The 25,942-nt window shown below is 37.2% G+C and overlaps 1 protein-coding gene across 1 annotated transcript in view; it reads left to right on the top strand.

Moving 5' to 3' along the window:
* Positions 1-25,942, top strand: part of COL4A5 (collagen type IV alpha 5 chain) — a 295,836-nt gene that overhangs the window by 81,257 nt on the left and 188,637 nt on the right. The window contains exon 2 of the mRNA XM_036016745.1: positions 20,107-20,166. Within this exon, the coding sequence (XP_035872638.1) occupies positions 20,107-20,166 (60 nt within the window). The remainder of the gene's footprint in view (positions 1-20,106; positions 20,167-25,942) is intronic.

Genomic DNA, 25,942 nt, shown 5'->3' with positions numbered 1-25,942 from the left:
GAAAATATTGCTGCATGGAATATCTGAGATTTTCCTGCTGCTGTTTTCCTCTAGGACTTGTATAGTGTCACGAATCATATTTAAGTCTTTTATCCACCTTGAATTTATTTTTGTTTATGGTTTAAGTGTGATCGAGTTTTTTTTTTTTTTTTTTACATGTAGCTGTCCAGGTATCCCAACATCATTTGTTTAAGAGGCTATTTTTACTCCATTTTATGCTTCTTCCCCCTTTGTCAAATATTAATTGACCATAGAGACTTGGGTTTATTTCTGGGCTCTCTTTTGTTCCATTGGTTTATGTGTCTGTTCTTATGCCAGTGTCAGGCTGTTTTGATTACAGTGGCCTTGTAATACAGTTTGGTATCAGGTATTGTGATCCCTGCTACTTTGTTCTTCTTTCTCAAAATTGCTGCAGCTATTGAGGTTCACTTATGGTAACATATAAATTTCTGAAATGTTTGTTCTATACCTGTGAAATATGCCATTGGTACTTCAATATAGATTGCATTGAATCTATAAATTGCTTTAGGTAGTGTGCACATTTCAATGATGTTAATTCTTCCAATCCATGAACATGGTACATACTTTCATTTGTTTGTATCCTCCTTAATTTCTTTCTTCAGTGTTGTGTAGTTTTCTGAGTACAGGTCTTTTACCTCTCTGGTTAGGTTTATTCCTAGGTATTTTATTTTTCTTGTTGCTATATCAAATGGGATTTTTTTTCTGATTTCTATTTCTGATATTTCATTATTGGTATACAAAAATGCCTTTGATTTCTGAATATTGACTTTGTATCCCGCCATTCTGCCAAATTCACTAATTAGATCCATTAGTGTTTTGGTGGAGTCTGTAGGGTTTTCTATTTACACTGTCATCTGCAAACAATGATGGTTTTACTTCCTCCTTTCCAATTTGTATGCCTTTTATTTCTTCTTGTTGTCTAATTGCTATGACTAGGACTTCTGATACTATGTGCAATAGAACTGGTGAGAGTGGGCATCCTTGTCTTGTTCCTGATCTTCGTGGGACAGCTTTTCATTTTTGCCCACTGAGTGTGATGTTGGCTGTAGGTCTCTCATATATGGCCTTTATTATGTTGAGGAATGCTGCCTCTATTCCCACTTTGCTGAGTGTTTTTATCATGAATGGGTGCTATACCTTATCAAATGCTTTTTCTGCATCTATTGATATGATCATGTTGTTTTTGTCTTTGCTTTTGTTTACGTGATTTATTACATTTACTGATTTGCGAATATTGTACCATCCTTGCATCCTTAGAATGAATCGCACTTGGACATGGTGTATGATCTTTTTAATGTATTGTTGGATGAGGTTTACCAGTATTTTGTTGAGGATTTTAGCATCAGTGTTCATCAGTGATATTGGCCTGAAGTTTTCTTTCTTTGTTATGTCTTTATTTGGTTTTGGAATTTAGATGATGTTGGCCTCATAAAAAGAGTTTGGGAGTCTCCCATCTTTTTGGATTTTTTTGAATAGCCTGTGAAGGATAGGGCTTAGCTCTTCCTTAAATGCTTTGTAGAATTCTCCTGTGAAACCATCTGGCCCAGGGCTTTTGTGTGTTGGGAGTTTTTTGATTACTGCTCCAATTTCATTTGTTGTTATTGGTCTATTCAGACTTTCTCCTTCTTTTTCATTGAATTTTCAGAGATTATATTTTTCTAGAAATTTTTCCATTTCACCTAGGTTTTCAAATTTTTTGGCATGCAGTTCTGCGTAGTAATTTCTTACAATTCTTTGTATATTTGTGGTATCTGTTGTAATCTCTCCTCTTTCATTTCTGATTGTGTTTATTTGGGTTTTCTCTCTTTTTTCCTTGATGAGTCTGCTTAAAGGATAGTCAATTTTGTTTATCTTTTCAAAGAACCAGCTCTTGGATTCATTGATCCTTAGAATTGTGCTTTTAGTCTGTATGTCATTTAATTCTGCTCTGATCTTGGTTATTTCCTTCCTTCTGCTTGCTCTGGGCTGTCTTTGTTGTTTTTCCTCAAATTCTTGTAGACGTAGGGTTAGGTTGTTTGTTTGGAATGTTTCTAACTTTTTTAGGTGGGCCTGTATCGCTATGCGCTTCCCTCTCAGGACTGCCTTGGCCGTGTCCCATAAGTTTTGGCTTGTTGTGAGTTCATTTCCATTTGTTTCCAGAAACATTTTGATTTCTTCCGTAATATCATTCTTGACCCATTCATTGTTTAATAGCATGCTATTTAATCTCCAAGATTTTGAGTGTTTTGGGTTTTTTTTGTTTGGGGTTGGTTTCCAGCTGCAGTCCCTTGTGGTCTGAGAAAATGCTTGGTATGATTTCAATTTTTTTGAAATTCTTAAGGCTTGTTTTGTGTCCCATCTTTGAAAATGTTCTGCGTACATTTGAAAAGAATTTAAATTTAGCTTCTTTTGGATGGAGGGCTCTGTATATATCAGTGAAGTCCATTTCATCAAGGGTATTGTTCAATGCCACAATATCTTTTTTGATATTTTGTTTGGAAGATCTGTCCATTTTTGATAGTAGGGTGTTAAAATCCCCCGCTATAATTGTGTTCCTGTCCATATCTTTCTTGAAGTCCTCTAAGATTTTCTTTATGTATTTGGGTGCTCCTATGTTGGGTGCATATATATTTACAATATTTATGTCTTCTTGGTGGATTCTTCCCTTGAGTATTATGAAATGACTTTCTGGGTCTCTTTTTATGGCCCTTTTTTGGAAGTCTATTTTGTCTGATACGAGTATTGCTACCCCGGCTTCTTTTTCCTGTCCATTTGCTTGGAAGATTTGTTTCCAACCCTTCACTTTCAGCCTGTGCAGGTCTTTTTTCCTGAGGTGGGTCACTTGTAGGCAGAATATATGTGGGTCATTTTTTCTTATCCATTCAGCTATTCTATGTCTTTTGATTGAAGCATTTAATCTATTTATGTTTAAGGTTATTATTGATAGGTACTTATTCATTGTCTTTTATATATGTGTGTTCCTCTGTCTGTCTCTCTCTCTCTTTTCCTTCCCTTCCTTAAAGCAGTCCCTTTAGAATCTCTTGAAGAGCTGGTTCAGTGGAGGTGTATTCTTTTAGCCTTCTTTTGTCTGGGAAGCTAATTATTTGGCATTCTATCTTGGTTGAGAGCCTTGCTGGATAAAGTAGCCTTGGTTGCAGACCTCTGGTTCTCATTACTTTGGGTATTTCTTGCCATTCTGTTCTGGCTTGAAGTGTTTCCATTGAGAAGTCAGCTGTTAGCCTTATTGGGGCTCCCTTGTATGTTACTTCCTTCTTCTCCCTTGCTGACTTTAAGATTCTCTCTTTGTCTTGGTATTTTGCCATTTTAATTATGATGTGTCTTCAGGTGGGCCTCTTGGGGTTCCTCTTGATTGGGACTCTCTGTATTTCCTGGATTTGTGTGACTTTTTCTCTCATCAAATTAGGGAAGTTTTCCTTCATTACTTTTTCAGCTAGGTTTTTGATCCCTTGCTCTTCTTCTCCTTCTGGTATCCCTATTATACGGATATTATTACGTTTCATATTGTCTTGCATTTCTCTTAATTCCTCTTCATTCTTTCTGAGCTTCTTTTCCGTTTCTTGCTCTTTCTTGGTGTTGTGTTCTACTTTGTCCTCCAGCTCGCTGATCTGATCTTCTGCTTCATCAGTCCTGCTTTTCATTCCTTCTGCTGTGTTCTTCAGTTCAGAAATTGTATTCTTCATTTCCCCTTGGCCCTTGTTGAGAGTTTCTATTTCTTTTTTCATGTTTATATAGTTTGCAGTGAGATTGTTGTAGTTTCCCTCTAGTTTCTGATAGCTCATTGTGAGTTCATTGAAATTCCTGATAATCATTGTTTTGAACTCACTCTCTGGTAGTTGAGTTGCCTCTATTTCATTTAGCATTTTTCCTGAGGCTTCCCCATTTCCCTTCAATTGGTGATTCTTTCTTTGTTTTCTCATTGTTCGTTGGTCACTTCTTGTTTGCCTCTGTTTCTCAAATTGATCTCTTCTGGTTTTCTGTAATTATGGTGTGAACTTCTGTTGTATAATACTTGTGAGATTCATTGGTGCAATGTCCTTCGTGTATCCTGGTGTTCACAACTTACCCCTACTCTTTTTTGTGATCAGTTGGAGGAGTAAGGCAAAATGGTTTAAGACAGCAAGACAGTATACTATGATATTTACATTAGCAGCCAGTAGTGAAGAGATGGGTTATCCTTTGGCTCCTTATAGTGTTAACCATGATCCTCCACCCCACTATCCATGTTTTAGAAAGGATGGAAAGAAGTTAAGACTTTTATTGTGGACGCAAGGATTGTTAGTTGGATCTAGAAAGCTGTGAGGCTGTGGGAGGTCAGATTCTAAGGTAGGATTGGATTAAAGATTAGTAAATAGGAGTAGTGTGTAAAAGAATAGAGACAACCCCCACAACAGTATAGTTCAGAAAAATTGCAAAGTGGGCTGAGATCAGGTAGGGGTATTGAGTAGTATTTACAATTGTATGAACTAGGCCTTATTAACAGTAATAGTAAAGTGACAGTCTTGTGGCAGAACCAATGAGATCTAGATAATAAGGATAAAGAGTATAGAACCTTGAGAGGTGTATTAATGGAACACACATGAAGGATAGTAAATTATCAACACACTGTGACTGAGATACCAGGGGGAACCTATCAAATGGCAGTATAACCAGCCAAGCAAAGAAGATTATACAGAAAGAAAAAGAATACCAAAATACTATTAAAATAAAAAATATCGGAAAAGTGAGAAAAAGATAATACAAATTTACAGCAACTTGCAAGATCAAAGATAAAAGGAAAAAAAAGGAGAAGATGGAGTGCAGGAGAGATAAATTTGGAGTGGAAGGAATAATACTAGGATGAATGGAAGAGAAACATAAGGGATTGAGAGATATAAAAATAATAAGAATTGAAAAATAAAATGTCACATAAAACACAAGATAAAATCAATCAATCAACAACAGCCACAAAAACAAAACAAAACCAAACAAAACAAAATAAGAAAAGCCTCTTGTTGGTTTCTAACTGGCCAGACCAATTTTTCTGATCTTGCTGGCTTCAGCTGGCTGAGGGACCTTTAAAATGCTTATCACTCTTCTCAGCCAAATCTCAGCAAGTCCCTCAGGTACCCTGGGCGCTCCCAAGCACCCTCGCTCTCCGGAGCTCACTACCATTCTTCTGGGCTCCGGGGTCCCTGCTGGGTTCCATCTCTATAATCTCAGGAGGCACCTGTGACGTTTTGGGATTCACTGTGCCCTCTCTGGGAATCGTAAAAGGGCCTGCCCATCCACCAAATTTTTGAGTTTTGGGCTCTAGGAATGCCCTAAGCACCACATCCCTTCTGGGTTCACAGTGCGAGAGTCAGGATCCCGATGGGGCTCGCACTTCCACAGTTCAGCACCACAGGCTTCAGAAACCTGAGAACGCCTGCGCCCTTTCCTGGATCAGGGCTGCGATGTCTGGGTTTTCCACTGATCCACACTCCCACCGGGCTAGGGGTGCGGGCACTCTTCCAGGCCGCTCCTGGTCATGCCGGCTGGAGGCACTCACCTCTCCCATGGCTCTGGGTGGGTGTTCACAGACCCTGGGTGATTTTTCCCCCCAGTCCAACTGTCTTCAAGCAACAAGTTCTCCCCTGGTGTTCCTCAACCCCCATATTCAGGGGAGGGAGCAGCGACTCCCCTCTCCCGGGAGCCCTGAGGCAGACCTGGGAGCACTGGGCCTGGTGACTGCAAACCCCTGGTTCCCACACTGATCCCTGGGTCCGTTTTGTCCTGAAGCAGTCTCCTTACCGTCTGGTTTTTCAATGATCACAATAATTTTTGATGTCCTGCTTTCAAAAATGATTCGGTAACCTAGGCCACTTGCTCTGTTTCTCCACTGATCCTCGAGTTTCCCTCCTCTTCACAGAAGCCAAGAAACACGCTGTCTAGAGTAAAGCCTCCATCTTTTTCTTGAGTCTTCTCTATTCTTGGATGTGTTGGAATAGTTTGTGAAGGCTAGGGGTTAGCTCTTCCTTAAATGTTTTGTAAAATTCTCCTGTGAAATCATCTGGTCCAGGGGTTTTGTGTGCCGGGAGTTTCTTGATTACTGCTTCAATTTCATTTGCTGTTATTGGTCCTTCTTCTTCCTTGAGCTTTGGAAGATTATATTTTTCTAGAAATTTACCCATTTCACCTAGGTTTTCAAATTTCTTGGCATACAGTTCTTCATAGTAATTTCTTACAGTCCTTTGTATTTCTGTGGTATCAGTTGTAATCTTTCCCCTTACATTTCTGATTGTGTTTATTTGGGGTCTCTCTCTTTTTTTCTTGATAAGCCTGCTTAAAGGCTTGTTGATTTTGTTCATCTTTTCAAAGCACCAGCTGCTGGATTTATTGATCCTTAGAATTGTGCTTGTAGTCTCTATGTCATTTAATCCTGCTCTGATCTTGGTTACTTCCTTCCTTCTACTTGCTCTGGGCTGTCTTTGTTGTTGTCCCTCAAGTTCTTGTAGGTGTAGGGTTAGGTTGTTTATTTGAAATACTTCTGTCTTTTTTAGGTAGGCCTGTATTGCTATGAACTTCCCTCTCAGGTCTGCCTTTGTTTCACTGTGTCCTATAAGTTTTGGGCTGTTGTGAGTTCATTTTCATTATTTTCCAGAAACTTTTTGATTTTTTCCCAAATCTCATTCTTGACCCATTCGTTGTTTAATAGCATGCTATTTAATCTCCATGAGTTTGAATGTTTTTGGTTTCTAGTTTTAGTCCTTTGTGATCATAGAAAATGGTTGATATGATGTCAATTTCCTTTAATTCTTTGAGTTTTGTGTTTTGTCCTATCACGTGGTCTATCTTTGAAAATGTTCCATGTGCATTTGAAAAGAATGTGTATTTTGCTTCTTTGGGATGAAAAGTTACCTCTCCATATATATCAGTTAAGTCCATTTCATCTAGGACATTGTTCAATGCCACAGTATCTTTGTTGATATTTTTTTGGAAGATCTCCCCATTTTTGACAGTGGAGTGTTAATATCCCCGAGTATAATTGTATTGGTGTCAATATGTTTCTTGAAGTCTTCCAAGGTTTTCTTTATGTATTTGGGTGCTCCTATGTAGGGTACCTATATATTTACAGTGTTTTGTCTTCTTGATGGGTTGTTCCCTGAGTATTATGAAGTGACCTTCTGGGTGTCTTTTTATGGCCCTTGCTTTGAAGTCTGTTTTGTCTGATATTAGTATTGCTACCACAGCTTTTTTTCCCATGCCTATTTGCTTAGAATATTTTTTTCTAGCCTTTCCCTTTCAGTCTGTGTAGGTCTTTTGTTCTGAGGTGGGTCTTTTGTAGGCCACATATGTGTAGGTGATGTTTTCTTTTCCATTCCGCTATTCTATGTCTTTCGATTGGAGCATTTAATCCATTTGCATTGTAGGTTATTATTGATATGTACTTATTTATTGTCATTTGACTTCCTTTGTACTTGTGTTTCTCTCACTCTCCCTCTTTTTTCTCTTGTCTTAAAGCATTCCCTTTAGCATGTCTTACAGAGCTGGTTTTGTTAAGGTGTATGTACTCTTTGAGGCTTCTTTTGTCAGTGAAACTCCTTATTTGGCCTTCCATTGTAAATGAGAGGCTTGCTGGATAGAATAGTCTTAGATGCAGGCCTTTGGTTTTCATTACTGGGAATATTCCTTGCCATTCTCTTCTGGTTTGGAGCATTTCCATTGAGAAGTCAGCTGCTAACCTTATCGGGGCTCCCTTTATGTTACTTCCTGTTTTTCCCTTGCTAACTTTAAGATTCTCTCTTTGCCTTGGAGTTTTGCCATTTTCATTATGATGTGTCTTGGGGTGCGCCTCTTTGGCTTTCTCTTGATTGGGACTCTCTGTGTTTCCTGGATTTGTGTGACTTTTTCTCTCATCAAATTAGGGAAGTCTTCCATCATTACTTTGTCAAACAGGTGTTCTATCCCTTGTTCTTCTTATTCACTGTGTGATATCCCTATTATACGGATATTATTATGTTTCATGTTGTCCTGCTGTTCCCTTAACACCTCTTTATTCTTTCTGAGTCTTTTTTTGCCTTTTCTTGCTCTTTGTGGGTGTTTTTCCTACCTTGTCTTTCAGCTCGCTGATTTGATCGTCTCCTTCATGTAGCCTGCTTTTGATTCCTTGTACTGTGTTCTTCAATTCAGAAATTGTATTCTTCATTTCCTCTTGGCCCTTGTTTATAGTTTCAATTTTCTGTTTCATGTTTATGTAGTTTGCAGAGAGTTCATCATAGTTTCCCTGTGGTATTTGGTAATTCTCTGTGAGTTCATTGATCTTCCTGATTACCATTGCTCTGAACTCAATATATGTTAGTTGACTTGCATATATTTCATTTAGCATTTTTTGTAAGGATTCCTCTTTTCCTTTCATTTGGGGTTTATTTCTTTGTCTTCCCATCATTTGTGAGACTCTTCTTTTTAGCCTGTGCTTCTTCAATTGATCTGTTCTGGCTCCCTGGGTTTGTGGTGTGAACTTCTGTAGTAGGATACCTTTGAGATTCAGTAATGCAGTCTCCTTGATCTCCTTAACTTGCTGATCTTGGGCTGTCATTTATGTTGGCTCTCTGGATGTATTTGGGTTTTGATTGTTGTTGTGTCTTTCTGTGTGGGTTTTTCTCTCCAGCTTATTGACTGAGGTTCACTCTGCCCACCTCCTCTTGTATGCTGTTGTGCAGGTGTGAATGGGTTCTGTTGAAGTTGGTTCTTCTTTGTGTCCGAGGTTTTGAGGCTTCTCTCGCTATTGTTCAGGTGTTTGTTCCGGGCATTTTCTCCACAGTTTGGTTGTAATTCCACAATGCTCCTGGGTGGAGGTTAGTGAGCTTCCACACACTCATTCTCCATCTTCCTTTATTATCTGTCAGTAGTTCCTTTGTTGTGGCTTCTCCCTTCCAGCAGATATACTGGTGTTCACAGTTCCCACCTTCTCTTTTATGTGATCAGCTGGAGGGGGAAGGCAAAAGTGTTTAAGACAACAGGAGTGTATTCTATGGGATTTAAAGTACCAACCTATAGAATAGAGATAGGAGATACTTTGGGTAAGTATAGTGTTAACCGTGATATTTAACCCAACTAGTCACTTTTTATAAAGTGTGGAAAGGGATAAGACTTTTGATAAAGGGGGGGGGGAGGATTGTGAGTTGAATCCAGAAAGCAGTGAGCTGGCGGGAGGTCAGATTATGAGATATAGTGAGAGTAAAGGATAGAAAATGGGCGTAGTGTGTGAGAGAATAGTTAACCACAACAGTAATAAAGTTTTGGAAGTCAGTGAAATGGGCTAAGATCCAGGATGGGGTGCTGTGTAGCATTTACAATTTTATGGAACAACAATTATTTACCATAATACTGAAACAACAATCATGTGACAGAATCTGTATGATCTGAATAAGAAGATTAGGAAGTACACAACCTAGAGTAGTATGCTATTGGAACACAAGTGAAGTGAAAGAAGGAAAATTAAAACTACACTATAAAAGAGAGAACAAGGAAAACCAGTCAAACAGTGCAATTAAACAAATAAATAAAATGAGGAAAACTAAACAGAAAGAAGAGAAATTTAAAAAATAGTAATAAAATAAAAGAAGACAATGAAAACATAATAATAGAAATAACAATAACATGCAAGTTCTCTGGAATATCAAAGTGAAATTTGTCTCAGTCTCTCAATTGTTGGGATTAACCTTGTGATCCCTGTTTGGGTCTGACTTTGGTCCTTTCATAGAAATATGGAACTTTTGTCAAGCTGAGTTGACCATGAGAAGAGGAAAGGAGTGGGTTGTGGTTAAGATGACATATATTCTTGATGTTAATGCTGAGATTTAGTAAATTGTGTTTGAATGAGTGTTTCATCATTTGCTATAGGTTCTTAGGGGAGTAGTCAGAGACTTAAATTTTGTGTTTTTCAATTTGTCATCAATTATTTTTTGCTAGGTATGCATTCCACAGAGGTCCTCAAGCTGTTGTAAACAAAGTCATCTCTATAGAATGGCATTGACTTTTTGAGGAGTCCATTCTAGCTGTGTTTTATAATATACCACATTCCAAATTTGTCTGATTATTTCCTCATGCTGTACCATTTTACACTTAATTACACTTAATGTAATTACTGACATGTGTCTTCTATTTGTCTTTCCTTTTCTTTTTTAAATCTTTTTGTCTTTTTTCCATTACTATTTATCCCCCTTATACCCACTTCCACCTACTCCTATCCCTGCCACCTGCAGTCACCACACTGTAGTCCATTCATGAGTTCTTTTTCTTTATTTGCTCCATCCCTCCACCCCCTAACCGCCACCCCCTAGAGCAATCGTCCTGCTCTCTATGAGTCTCTCTCTATTTTGCTTGTTAGTTCAGTTTGTTCATTAGAATCCACATATGAGTTCTGTCTCTATCTGCCTCTCTCTTTTGTCATCTTTGGATTTGTTGAGTGTTATCCCCCTCTTCTAGTTTAGAATTAGTTCCTCACTTATCTTCTTTTAAGGGTTCCCTTGGGAATTAGAATCCTAAGTTGTATGCTTATGTTATCAAAGTTCTAAACAATGACAAGGACCTTAGAATGCTTTAACTTTGCTTATGCTGTCCTGATTTATGTTGTTTTATCACTGCGTTTTTCTTTTAATTCTGTGTTTTAAACCCTGCAATTATTTTTATAAGTGTGTTTTTATAGTAAGTATTTATTTAAAATCACCCACAAATTTTCCCCCTCTTCATTCCTTTTGGCATTTTAGACCTTCTATGTCATTCTTATTACCTATGATATAAATAACAGGATACCATTAAAAAACTTTGAATTTTTTTTTTCCTGAGGAGCGCTAAGAGCATACTTTCTCAGTTTTTGTTTGTCTAGAAAAAATCTTTATTTTCACCTTGTCATTGAAAGGTAATTTCACTGGGTAAAAATGTAGGCTGAAAGTTTTCTCTCAGCACATTAAAGATGTCATTCCAAGGCTTCTGGCTTCCATAGTACTATTGAGAACTATTCTGTAAATTAAATGTCACTCCTCTGAAGGCGATGTGTTTTGTTTTCTTTATACTTTTAAGATGTTGTCTTTGGTTTTATTTTCTGAGGTTACACTACTTTGTGTCTGGCTTGGGGTTTTATTTTTCTTCCATTCAATTTGTTGGACATCTTGAATAACTGATATCTTTATTTCTTGAAGATGATGTGTCATTAAGTCTAACTCCTCCCCATTTTCTCTCATGTCTTTTTAAAAAATTCTCATTACCTGGATGCTATAGTTCCTCATACTTTCTTCCATGTCTCTTAGCTATAATTTCATGTGTTCCAAAAGTTTTATCAGTGTGCTACATTATAGATGTTATACTTTCTTTTCCTCTGCAAAGCATTATAACTTTAATAAGATTCTCTTCAGCTGTATGTAGTCTACTGTGATCCCCATCTATTGAGTTTTAAATTGCAAAGTTTTTACTTCTAGAATTTACATCTTATTTCAATTCAGCTTTTTTTTCAATTTCCCGTTCCCTTTATTATTTTCAAGTTTAAAAATATCTTTAATAATGTTAAAAATAGTTATTATATACTATATGTGTAATAATTCCAATATCTTAAGTCTTTGCTTAGTAGTTTCTGCTGTCAGATGTTTCTCCTGGTTACTGATTTTATTTTGCTTAGTGAATTTTGAGTGGAGTATCTTATTTTTCTTTCAAAACTGATATTTTTGCAATTCTTTGTAATTTACTATGACAGTATGTTCTTCTACATAGGACTTGGCTGCATTTCTGCCCAGACTCTGGGCATCAATGCAGTTTTTTTTTTTAAAAAAAATCTTGTTTACTCTATTACAGTTGTCACAATTTCCCCCCTTTGCCCTCCTCTGTCTGTCTCAACCCCTGCTCCCACAGTCGTTCCCACACTGTTGTCCATGTCCATGCGTCCACACACATTCTTTGATTAATCCCTTCCCCTTCTTTCCACCATTCCCTATGCCCCCATTCCTCTGGCAGCTCTCAGTCTGTTCCATGTTTCCATGTCTCTGATTCTGTTTTGTGTGTTAGTTTATTTTGTTCATAAGATTCTTCTTGTCAGTGTGATCATATGGTATTTGTCTTTCACCAAATGGCTTATTTCATTTAGCATGACAATCTGCAGTTCCATACAAACTGTTGCAAAGGGTTTGGATTCCTTTGTCTTTTTTCTGCTATGTAGTATTCTGTTATGTAAATGTACCACAGCTTTTTTAATCCATTCATCTACTGATGGGCACTCAGGCTGTTTCCAATACTTAGCTATTATATATAGCACTACTATGAACATAGGGGTGCATAAGCCCTTTTGAATAGATGTTTCAGGATTCTTAGAGTTTAATTTGTTGAGGAAATTCCATACTGTTTTCCTCAGGGGCTGCACCAGTCTGCATTCCCAGCAACAGTGCACTAGGGTTCCCTTTTCACCACATCCTCGCCAGCACTTGTTGATTTATTAATGATGCCCATTCTAACATGTGTGAGAATCCTCTCATTGTAGTTTTAATTTGCATCTCTCTGATACCTAGTGACATTGAGCATTTTTTCATATGACTATGGGTCCTCTGTGTGTCCTCCTTAGAGAAGTGTCTATTCAGGTACTTTGTTTTTTAATTGGATTGTTTGTCTTCCTGCTGTTGAGTTGTATGTGTTGTTCATTTTATATTTTGGAGATCAAACCCTTGTCCAATATATCATTGGCAAATAGGTTCTCCCATACAGTAGATTCTCTTTTCATTTTGATACTTGTTTCCTTATCTGTGCAAAAGGTTTTTAATTTGATATAGTCCCATATTTACTTTTTTCCTTTATTTCCCTTGCCCTAGGAGATATATTGGCAAAAATATTTCTACATAAGATATATGAAATTTTATTGCCTGTGTTTTTTTCTCTATGATTTTTGTATTATTATGACTTATATTTAAGTCTTTTATACATTTTGAGTTTATTCTGTTGTATGGTATAAGTTGATGGTCTAGTTTCATTTATTTTTTTGCAAGTACTAGTTCAGTTATTCCAACACCATTTATTGAAGGGACTGTTTTTATTCCATTGTATGCTCTTGCCTCCTTTGACAAATATTAATTGACCATAAGGGCATGGGTTTATTTCTGGGCTCTCTATTCTGTTCCATTAATCTATGTGTCTATTCTTGTGCCATCACCAAACTGTTTTGATTGCAGTGGCCTTGTAGTATAGTTTGATATCAGGTGTTATGATCACTCCAATTTTGTTCTTCTTTCTTAACATTGCTGAGGCTATTTGGAGTCTTTTGTAGTTCCATTTAAACTTTTGAAGTATTTGTTCTAGATCTATGAAATATGTTATTAATATTTAAGAAGGAATTGTATTGAATCTATAGATTGCTTTAGGTGATATGAACATTTTAATGATGTTAAATCTTCCAGTTCATGAACAGGTTATATGCTTCCATTTATTTGATCTTCCTCAATTTTTTTTCATTGTTTTATAGTTTTCTGAGTACTAGTCTTTTACCTCTTTGGTTAAATTTATTCCTAGGTATTTTATTTTTTGTTGTTGTTGTGATAGTAATTGGAATTTTTTTCATAGTTTCTCTTTCTGATATTCGTTGTTGGTGTACAAAAATGCCATCAATTTCTGAATATTGATTTTGTATCACACTTCTTTCCCAAATTCACTTATTAGGTCAAGTAGTTTTTGAGGGAGCCTTTAGGGTTTTCTATGTACCCTGTCATGTCATCTACAAACAATGGCAATTTTACTTCCTCCTGTCCCATTTGAACACCTTTTATTTCTTTTTGTATGATTACTGTGGCCTGGACTTCCAGTATTATGTTGAATAAGAGTGCTGAAACCTGACACCCTTGTCTTGTTCCTGATATTAAGTGAAATGCTTTTAGTTTTTGCCTATTGAATGTGCTGTTGGCAGTAGGTTTTTTTGTATATGGCCTTTATTATGTTGAGGCATGCTCCCTCTATTCTCACTTTGCTGAGTGTTTTTTATCATAAATGGGTGCTAGATTTTATCAATTTCCTTTTCTGCATCTATTGATATAATCACATGATTTCAAAGAAGTGTGAGTCTACTTTGAATTTGCAGTTTGAGGTTAGTATGCTACCCAGCTAAATACTAATTTAGATTGCAAAACTCTGTGAGGGCCTGAATTTAGTTTTGGTTTCTCAAGGATTTTTCCCCTGTCCTTCTCTGCTGAGAGCCAAGATATCCTTTTTAAAAAAAATTCTCTGGGGAAAGGATTGTGGGTACTTTTATATATGGTACACCCTTACATTGAATAAATTATGAAAGAAGACTCTCAATTTCTCCAAGTTTGGTAAACGGCTTCAGGGCAAAAATAATTGCATTAGTCAGTTTATCAAGCTTTTCCCTACAATATTGTGTCCTGATAAAGCCTATTTTGCTTCTCTTTGATGCCCTTAAGATATTTCCTACATTGTCAAGCATCTGTAGTTTTTCTTTTTTAAGCAAGCATGTCAGTCTGGGTACCTAACAACTACATTATTGAGATATTTCTTATTTATCTATACCATTATTTTATAGTATACATTTTAGAGCACCTGAATCAGAATCACCTAGTGATGTTTATTAGAATTTTATATTTTGGTAGCCAACCTCAGGGTTATTGAAATAGAATCTCTAGAATGGTGTCCTAGTATCTGGATTTTTATGAGGTTCTTTAAGTAATCCTAATGCATACAGAAGTTTGTTTTTATTCCTGCTTTAAAGTCTGGTATTTTTTATTGTGGGATCCTAACAATATATTGTTTTTTATACTTGTCCTAGTTGAAGTATCCATTATTTTCACATCTCTTTGATATGCCCACTTTTATCATATTTTTAAAAGTTTTATTTATTTTTTAAAACATTTTTTATTTTTGTTGTTGTTCAAGTACAGTTTTCTGCCTTTCCCCCCTACCCCTCCCAGCACTGCAGCCTTCTCTACTTCTCTCCCCTGTTTCTGTTACGGAAAAGACGACTCAGGTGGCCTCAGAGTTTGCGAAGTGGGGTTTATTCACGCATGTGGACCCAGAGGAGATAATAAAAAGTCCAAATTCTGGGCAATGAGCTTAAGCTGGAGTTTCCTTATATGCTTGTTACACAGGCAGAAAGAAGAGGGGAAGGAGTGCAGCTGCTAAAATGGGGGTTAGTGTGCGACCTTGAGATAACTGCTTATCTGGGAATGGCTGCTGTCTGGAAACGGCTGCTGGTCAGCTCCTACCTAAGAATAGCTACTGCTCAGCTATGTCCTGTCACATTTCCATACTCCTTGTTATTGTCCTTGTGTCCTTTATAGTTGTTCCTGCAAACCCTTCACCCTTGTCCCCCATTATCTCCTCCCCTCTCCACTCTGGTCACTGTCAGCTGGTACCAATTTCAATGTCTGTGGTTATATTTTTGTTTGCTTGTTCATTTTGTTGATTAGGTCCCACTTATAGGTAAAATCATATAGTATTTGTCTGTCAAAGCCTGGCTTATTCCACTTAGCATAAACTTCCCAGTTCCATCCATGCTCTTGCAAAGGGTAGGGGCTCCTTTTTTCTTTCTGCTGTGTAGAAATCCATTATGTAACTATACCGTAGTTTTTTGATCCATTCATTTACTGATTGGCACTTTTATCATATTTTAAGTGTATGTGTATCTGTCTGTTTCTGTTCTTTATGCTTAGGTTCATTGAGCTGCCTATTCTTTGAGCAATACCATAGTTTTTAATTAGTGTTGCATTATGATGTGTTGTACTATGTGATAAAAAAAATCTTCCTTAGTTTTTATTATTTTCTACCACACTAAAAATTTTGAAAATAGCATCATTATCTTGCTTCAATTGTCTTTAGTGACTCTATAGAATTAAATAATTTTTCTACACTTTTTGAGAAAGTTTTAATTGGCCTTGTCTCATACTGTACTTTCTTCATATTGACTTAAGAAACCCTTTTGATTGAGGTACTATAGTCTCTTTTACCTGACTCTTTACCCACAAAATATTTGTTTTTTAACCCTAGTGCCCAGCATGGCCACTTTTCCTCTACATGTCTGTCTACCCATTTCTCAGAACTTAAGTCAAGGTATTTACCTTTGCTACAGAGCTATGATGAACACACTCAGGCTCCATGGAACCCTCCTAAATTTGAACACAGTTATTGACTATACAACTCATTTTAACTTGGTGATTCCTACTGAATCGCAGACTATAAAAGCTGCAAGCTACTTAAAGAAATCATACTCTCTATCTCTGCGCTCTTACCAAAGAGAAAACTGAATCCCAGTGTATGGGAATGACATGATCATAATGATTTAATGATTTGAATGATTTCATCGCTGAGATAAACTCGGGATGTATTTCTTGTATTTTAGAGCTCTTTCTATTACCATTGTTTGTGATATAATATTTCCACTATATTTTATTTTCTTTTGTTTGGGCCTAGTTTTTTTTTTTTTTTCTTTAACTACATTGAATGTTCCTTAAAGGCAGGACACAAGTCTACATAATTTTTTCTATAGGAGACCATTCTGTGTGGTGTGGGCCCAGCTTCCACTCAGAGATGCACAGGACTCACCCCCATGGATAGGTTCTCCTGTGGGGAATCAGGCCTGCAATGTGCCTAGGCCGCTTTGAGTCTTGCTCTTACTAAACAACTTCCTCACCCTGAATCGAGGACATTTACTGCAGTAACTTCCTAAAATCCATGCCAAACCTTCCAAGGATGAGTGTAACCGGTTCAACCACTTTTGCCTTTTCATTTGCAAATATCCCTCTTCTGTGATGTGATTAGCAGCATTGGCTCCTTTGTTTTCTGTAAAAGGTAATCACCTGAAGTGAACCTGTGCATAGTAAATGAGGACCATCATGTAATGTGCCCAGAGATAGAAATAAAGGCCTGTCATGTCAGAGGCCGTGGCTTTTGCTCCTCTAGAGAGAAAAGCCAAGCTGTCCCTTTTCCTCCACCAGACTCTGTAGTCCCTGTGAATGTCTCGTTTCATCTATAATGACGTGGACAGTGTCCACATCATTTTCTACAACTCATAGCCCTAATGTTGTCCTCTTTGCTTATTTGATATCTAATCAATATTAATACATATTGGTAAAAATCAAGATGTTCTGTTAACCAGATGTCAAATTGGGGCTGTTTCCTTGTGGGAATTCCTATTATAATTGCATGAAAAGTGGCATCTAGTGGTTGGTGTATATATGACAATTGCTTTTAATTTTACACAGGTAAAGCATTTTTTAAAATTTCCTTTTACTTTTTAAAGTATATTTTATTGATTATGTTATTATAGTTGTCCCATTTTTTCTCCCCATTATTCCCCTCTGTCCTGTGCCCCACCTACATCCAGCATCCCCCCTCCCCTTAGTTCATGTCTATGGGTCACACATGGAAGTTCTTTGGCTTCTCCATTTCCCATACTATTCTTAACCTCCCCCTTTCCATTTTGTACCTATCATTTATGCTTCCTATTCCCTGTACCTTTTCCCCCATTCTCCCTGCCCCCCACCCCCACTGATAACCCTCCGTATAATCTCCATTTCAGTGATTCTGTTCCTGGTCTAGTTGTTTGCTCAGTCCTTGTTTGTTTTTTAGGTTCACTTGTTGATAATTGTGTTTGTTGTCCTTTTCCTCTTCATATTTTTTATCTTCTTTTTCTTAGATAAGTCCCTATAACAATTCATAAAATAAGGGCTTGGTGATGATGAACTTCTTTAACTTGACCTTATCTGGGAATCACTTTATCTGCCCTCCCATTCTAAATGATAGCTTTGCTGAATATTCTTAGATGTAGGTCCTTGCCTTTCATGACTTCAAATACGTCTTTCCAGCCCCTTCTTGCCTGCAAGGTTTCTTTGGAGAAATCAGCTGATAGTCTTATGGGAACTCCTTTGTAGGTAACTGTCTCCTTTTCTTTTGCTGCTTTTAAGATTGTCTCCTTATCTTTAATCTTGGGTAATATAATTATAATGTACCTTTGTGTGTGCTTCCTTGCATCCAACTTTTTGGGGATTCTCTGAGCTTCCTGGACTTCCTGTGTATTAAAATATATATTTATTCTTCCATGTTTACACTCCAGTTACCTTCATAATTTGATGCAACATACCTATCGAGATGTTTTTCCCAATGCTCAAAACAGTTTTTGAACTTGTTGATTTTTATGCTTTTAGTGGTTCTGCCATTTTTTGTTTCGCCTCTTCTACATCAGTAAAATGTTTTCCTTCGAGGACCTTCTTTTTTCATCTGGGGCACCAAAAATATAGTCCTTTGGGGTGAGATTGGGTGAATAGGCAGGACAGGTCACGGGGTCTTTCTGTTTTTGGTCAGTAAATACAGAACACTCAGCAGGGTGTGGACAGGTGTGCTCATAAGTCATGAAATAGGCACATGCATTGGAAGAGTTTTCAAAAAAATTCACTGAAGCCTTTCTCAGCCTCCCACAAGAATGCCATATGGTTCACTAATACAGATGGGTTCCTAGAACACTCAACTTATGGTGGAAGTCTGTACTACAAGGGGCCTGTCCTCCAGAAGATAATTTTGTTTTTTGGGGTCTCCTGTCATATACATCACATAAAAGTTTCTCTCATTTGATGAGAAGCATACTACTTTATTGTACATAAATACTGAGCTATTTACATGTGTTAAACTAATTAACTATTAGTTTTTCTAAGCAGTTAAGCTTTGGGCCAGAGTAAAGTATTGTTCTGCATGGAAGAAGTCATCTACTGTCTTCTTGTCCTATAGGTTCTTATTTTATAGGATAGGATATTTCTCTATCTTTAGGACCTCGGTTCTTAATATGAGTGAATTAAATTGTTAGTAGTGGCTATTATGAACATTTAGGTTGTGGGAACAGCTTTTGCAATAAAGGTTGAAGCTGTTAAAGACTGAGCTACTAGAGATGAGAGAGTGTTTATACTCCATGATTATGCATGAATGCAGAAAAGAAGCAGCTTCAAGTGGAAGGCATTTTTAACTAAATGCCAAGGTTATTGCTAATATATAATGATAGGTAATTTCTTACAGGAGATGTTAAGAACAAAAAGGAGTTTTTAAGAGCTTACACAGTGGCAAATTATATTACAGAAAATTTTCATGAATTTATTTTTCATTTTAAAATATATCTGTTTTGCTTTAAAATTATAAAAATATACTATAACAGATGATGTGTTGGTAATGATGTGGAGAAAGAAGAACCCATGTGCATTGTTGATGGGACTGCAAATTGGTGCAACCAGTGTCAAAAGCAGTGTGGAGATCTCTTGAAAAACTAAAAAGAGATATACTATATGACCTAGCAGTTCCACTCCTGAATATATTTATCTGAAGCAAATGAAAACACTAATTTGCAAAGATATTTGCACCCCTATGTTTATTGAAGCATTATTTATAATACCTAAGATATGGAAGCAACGAAGGTGTCAATAAGTGATTGTATAAAAACATGATACATACAGACACATACAATGGAATGTTACACAGCAGTAGAAAAGAATGAAATGTTGCCATTTGTGACAATGTGGGTGGATATAGAGGGCATTATTCTAAGTTAAGTCCAGTCAGGCAGAAAAAAGACAAATACCACATGATTTCACTTATGTGAGGAATCTAAAATACAAACAAACAAAAGTAGTCTGATGGAAACAGAGACCAAAAGAATGGTTGCCAGAAGGAAGGTGGTGAGGGGATGGGAAAAAGAGAGGAAGGGGAAAATAGTTAATAACATTGTGACAAGTTTGCATGGTGACAAATGATTGCTAGAATTAGTGAAGTGTGATCACATTGTAAAGTATAAAAATGTCATAACACTCTATGGTACACCTGAAACTAAATATATCTAATACAATATTGTATAACAACTATACTTAAATAATAATAAAATTTACAATTATATTTGCTCATTGTGAAAAGTTGTAACAGAAATGTATACAATGAACAGGTGAAAACTTCCCCAGAGATAATCACTGTTTGCAATTTGGTATATAGCCTTTCAGATATTTTTTCGTGTATTTTTATAAATTTGGATTATTGAATTCAGTTGACCTGTAAGTCACAGTCTGATGTTCAGGTTTATATTTAATGATTGTCTTCCCTCTTTCTCTTTCTTTATAGGCTTGCTATGGGTGTTCTCCAGGATCAAAATATTACTGTAGTGCTGTAAAAGGAGAAAAGGTAAGATCTGAGATGGGCCTTTGAAAACATAGGAAAACCAGTAAAATAATGTTTTTAATTTTTTAAACATGGTTTCTATCTCAGCACCTAATAAATATAATGAAGTCTACTATACTTATTTTAGATAGTTGCAAAGATTAGACTATATCCTAGGGATCATAAAATATTTTCTGTAAGAACATATAACAAATGTTTAAGGTTTTATGACCCAATAAGGTCTCTGTCACATATTTCTCTCCTCTTTTATAATACCCCTTTAAATGTGTAAAAAACATGTTGACCTCTGGAACTATATAAAATGAGCTTCTGGTTGCATCTGACCTGGGAGCTACAATTTGCTAACCTTTGATCAATCCTATTGAAAGCACTTAATAAACATAGGAAAGGAAAAAACATTTAACAAGGAACTAAATATCAGGATACCCTTCTGTGCTGGATACTGTGCTAGGCAATTTTGTGTGTATTTTTCTAGTCCATGTAAATTAATAATTGGTGAATCTCTATTTTTATCTCACTTTTTCCACCACAGCACCTTTGTTGTATACATATGATGATTAAAAAGTGAATATTCATGAGGATTAAATACCATAAACCTAGTCACTATGAGGCAGTTACTCACACTGAAATTGGAAGATTATAAAGAGATAGTGAATTGTGGCCCTAAGAGAGGTGTAAGTAGAAAGGGGGCTATACTCCAGTCTCCACTCTTTGCAGCTTAATAAATATTTTTCAATAAATGAATGCATGCTACTAATTATGTATTAACAAGTTTGGGGAGTATCTCAAGAACATATTCTATGTAAGGATATAGAAGGTTCACTAGCATATTAAAGTGTTTAAAAGTCCTGGAGTAAAGAAACCTGTTTGTTTTGCAAAACTATATTCCCAAGGTACATTTGATCATGTAACCCACCTTTCTCTTTTACAGTAGTCCCCCCTTATCCATGGTTCTACTTTCCATTGTTTGATTTACTCAGTCTACTGAAGTTCAAAATACTAAATGGAAAATTTCTAACTTTTAAATCGTGTGCCATTCTGGGTAGCATGATGAAATATTGCTCTGTTGTGCTCCATCCTGTCCAAGACATGAGTCATCCCTTTGTCCAGTGTATACATGCTGCATATACTATCTGTCCATTAGTCACTTAGTAGCCGTATCACCAGAAGGTCAGTAGTTGCCTGACACTACTTCACAAGGCCTACATAATTCACCTCACTTCATGTATCACATCATATTATCACAAGAAGAAGGGTGAGTACAGTATACTAAAATATTTTGAATGAGAGAGACACTATATCCATATAACTTTTTTCTTCCTCACCTGAGGGCATTCTTACTGATTTTACTGAGAAGAGAAGGGAGGAACAGAGAGGTAGAGAAATATCGATGTGAGAGAGAAGTATCAATCATTTGCCTCCTGCACATGCCCCGATGAGGGACTGAACATGCAAAGTAGGCATGAGCCCTGGCTGGGAATTGTACCTTTTGGTCCACAGGATAATTCTCCTCCCAACAGAGCCACACCAGACAGGGCTTATGTAACTTTTATTATAGCATATTGTCACAATTGTTCTATTTTATTATTAGTTATTGTTAACCTCTTACTCTGCCTAATTTATGATTTAATTTTTACTATAAGTATATATGTATGAAAAACACTATATAGAGAGTTCAGTATTATACATGCTTTCAGGCATTGACTGAGGGTCTTAGAATATATCCCCCATGCATAAATGAGACAACTATAATAAGAAGTATAAAGGACACATAGATAAAAACTAGAGGCAGGTGGAAATGGGAGGGAGGAGGGGAGGGCTGGGTGGATGGGTTGGGATGGGAGTAAAAGAAAATTGTACTGCAACAATTAAAATAATATATATTAATAATAATAATAATAATTAGTGTTGTGCAGAACACCTATTTGAATAACATAGTTTGAGAGGAATAGTTTTTTTAGTAAGAGTGCTTTCTGTCATGGTAAATAAAAGACCAAGGGTGATTCATTTGATATTGGCACAGTGACTTTTATCAGATTAATTCTTCTTAAGATAAGTATACACTCTGGACAAAATATGGTAGCTATTTAATATGTTAGGCATAGGAGAGGGACCAAAAGCATTAAAAAAAAAGGAGAGAAGACTCTATCCTTGAAAGAAAGGAAGTACACTGGGCAAGTTTGTGTTTATGCAGCTTTTCTCCTGAGTGTCTCCTTCAGTCTGCATGGCATAGGATGGCTAGAACCCAGACAAGAAACCACAGTGTTACTGGCTTGAGAAGTCAGAAGGTAGAGGTAAGGATGCTGAAATGGTTGGAAATTGATATGGATTATGCTTGAAAGGAGGGAGCCACACAGTGGAAAGCCAAAAAATCTGCTTGGAAACTCCACACAGATTCTTTCTAAATTATTATTATTATTATATTTTATTGTTCATGCTATTATAGTTGTCCCAAATTTTCTCCCTTTGTCACCTTCCACTCAGCCCCCCACTCCTTCAGGCAGTCCCTACACTATTATCCATGTCCATGGGTCATGCATATATATTATTTAGCTACTCTGTTCCCTGTGCTGTCCTTTACATCCCCATGTCTATTCTGTAAGTTCCAATCTGTACTTCTTAATCTCATCACCTTTTCACCCATCCCTCAGATCCCCTCCCATCTGGTAACCATCAAAATGTTCACTGTATCTCTGATTATGTTTCTATTATGCTTGTTTGTTTATTTTGTTTCTTAAATTCAATTGTTGAGTGGGAACCAAACTGGTGACACTTTGGTTTGCAGCCTGGTGCTCAATACACTGAGCCACACCAGCCAGGGCTTATTCTTCTTCTTCTTCTTAAAGAAGACCCTTTAACATTTTATATAATACTCATTTGGTGATGATGAACTCCTTTAGCTTTGTCTTGTCTGGGAAGCTCTTTATCTGTTTTGATTCTTCGATCCTAAGTGATAACTTTGCTTGGTAAAGTAATCTTGATGGTAGGTCCTTGCTTTTCATCACTTTAAATACTTCTTGCCAATTTCTTCTAGCCTGCAAGTTTCTTTTGACAAATCAGCTGAAAGTCTTATGGGAGCTCCCTTGTAGGTAACTATCTGCTTTTCTCTTGCTGCTTTTAAGATTCTCTCTCTGTATTTAACCTTGGCATTTTAATTATGATGTGTCTTGAAGTGGGCCTTTTTGGGTCCATCTTGCTTGGGACTCTCTGTGCTTCTTTGACTTGTATGTCTATTTCCTTCAAGTTAAAGAAATTTTCTTTCTTATTTTTTTCAAATAGATTTCCAATATCTTGCTCTTTCTCGTCTCCTTCCAGCACCCCTATGATGTGAATGTTGGTACACTTGAAGTTGTTCCAAAAGCTCGTTACACTGTCCACATTTTTTTTGGATTCTTTTTTTCTTCTTGTCATTCTAATTGGTTATTTCTTACTTTCTTATGTTCCAAATCACTGATTTGATTCTTGGTTTCATCCAATCTACTGTTTATTCCCTGTAAACTGTTCTTTATTTCAATTAGTATATCCTTTGTTTCTGACTGGACCTTTTTTATGCTGTTGAGGTCCTCAATAAGTTCCTTGAGCATCCCCATAATCAGTGTTTTGAACTCTACATCTGATAGATTGCTTTTCTCCATTTCACTTAGTTCTATTCTGGAGTTTTGTTCTGTTCTTTCATTTGGGCCATGTTACTTTGTCCCCTCATTTTGACAGCCTCCCTGTTTTGTCTGCTTTTATGTATTAGGTGATGCTACTACATCTTCCAGGCTTGGCAGAGTGGCCTAGTGTTGTAGGTGTCCTGTAGGGTCCAGTGGCACAGCCTCCTCTATCACCCAACCTGGATACTTGAGTTGTACCCTGGTATGGGCTGTGTATACTCTCCTCTTAATAGTTAAGCCTTGATTGCTTTTTACATGTCCAAGGTCAGCCACAGCTTGTGTTCTATCTGGAGTTGCAGAGCATTAGCTGCAAAGTGATCTACAGATGGCTGCTACTTGTGCTAGCCTTGGAGGTACCCAGGCGAGGCCAAGCTGTGAACCAAGGCTAGCTGCTGTGAACCAAGGCTAGCTGCTCTAGGTCTGGGGCCACTTAGCAAGAGGTATGGAACTCGCTGAAGCCAGATGTTGCTTGTTTGAGAAAATTTAGGAAAATCTTAGCTTGGGCCAAGACATGCCATTTGTATGGATAACCACTGGAAACAGCTTTGGTGGACCTGAAAGTTGGATGGGGCAGGGACTCTGGGATTCCCTGAGGATACAGTGTGAGCCAGGCTGATGGAGTCTTAGATATGGCACCCGCTTGCCAGCTCTGTGAGCTGTGGGGGGAGTGCTAAGAAAAGGAACAGTGGCATCTGCCAACACTTCTATCTGGGCCAAAGCTGCCCCCCAATTCTTGGCCTGATGCTAGACAATTCAGTTCTTCCCCATATGTCTCAGATGCCTTTCAGTCTGCTGCCCCCATACCAGAACTCAGAAGGAGTAAATCTGTGCATGAGCCCTTTAAGAGGAACTGCCTAAGACTGCAGCAGTTTCTGTCTTCCACAAACTCAGTCCCCACTGGTATTTGCAGCCACAGGTTATGGGGACCTATCTTCTGGGTACTGGAAACCTGGGCTGGAGGGCCTGGTGTGGGGCTGGGGCCACTTGCTCCTGCCTATCCCTACTGATTTTTCTCCAGCACATGTGGGTGTGGGACCAGCTAGTTCTGCATCTCTGCCCCTCCTACCAGTCTCATTGTGGTTTCTTCTTTAATTCCATAGTTGTAGGACTCCATTCAGCTCATTTTCTGACAGTTTTGAAAGAGAGTTGTTCTGTTGTTTAGTTATAAATTTGATGTGGTTTTGTGAGGAAGCAAGTCCCACATTTACCTATGCCTCCATCTAGACTAGAAATCCACACAAATTTGTGTTTGAATCCTGAACTTTACATGTAAGGGAGGAGTCATACAACCTAGTAGGAGGAAGTAACAGCTAGAAAGCTGTAATAACTGAACATAAATTAACTGCTGTCCATTGAAAGGTAAACAGAGTTTTAAGTTTTAGTTCAGCTGAGATAACTATTTCCTAAAACAAAATTTCAATACTTTTCAGACAAAGATAAAATAATCTTGGAGGTCTACATATTAACTACAATGCCCAATATACAATGAAACCTTACTAGCCATGAGAAGTAACAACTAAAAGTGACCCATAGTCAACAAAAGACCAATCAATAAAAACTAACTCTAAATTAACACAGATGTTAGAAATTGTAGATGGTATTTTACAGCTAATGGGATAAATATATTTGCAATTCAAAGGCAAATCTCAAAATGAGTGAACAGGGAATCATAATACAGTACTGGAAACTTAAAGAAAAAGAAAATCTATATTTGAAAAGCAAAATATAACAGAAGGCAATTCACCAGATGGGCTTTTTAAAAAAAATGTTTTTATTATTGTTTAATTACAGTTATCCCCATTTCCCCCCCTCCTGCCCTACCTACCCCCACCCCCACATTTAATCCTCCTCTGTGATTGCCTTTGTCCATGGGTCCTTTATACATGTTCCTTGAGGACCTTTTACTTTTTTTCCCCAGTTAGCCCCCTCACTCCTCCCTCTACCCCTCTGGTCACTGTCAGTTTGTTCTTTATTTCCATGTGTCTGCTTCTTTTTTGCTCTCTTGTTTGGTTTGTTGATTAGGTCCCACTTATAGGTGAGATCATATGGTATTTGTCTTTCACCACCTGGCTTATTTCACTTAGCATAAAGCTCTCCAGTTCCATCCATGCTGTCTCAAAGGG

This window comes from Phyllostomus discolor, chromosome X (assembly GCF_004126475.2).
Source record: "Phyllostomus discolor isolate MPI-MPIP mPhyDis1 chromosome X, mPhyDis1.pri.v3, whole genome shotgun sequence".
In the NCBI taxonomy this organism is placed as follows: Eukaryota; Metazoa; Chordata; class Mammalia; order Chiroptera; family Phyllostomidae; genus Phyllostomus; species Phyllostomus discolor.
This window is presented reverse-complemented; position numbering and strand designations above follow the sequence as displayed.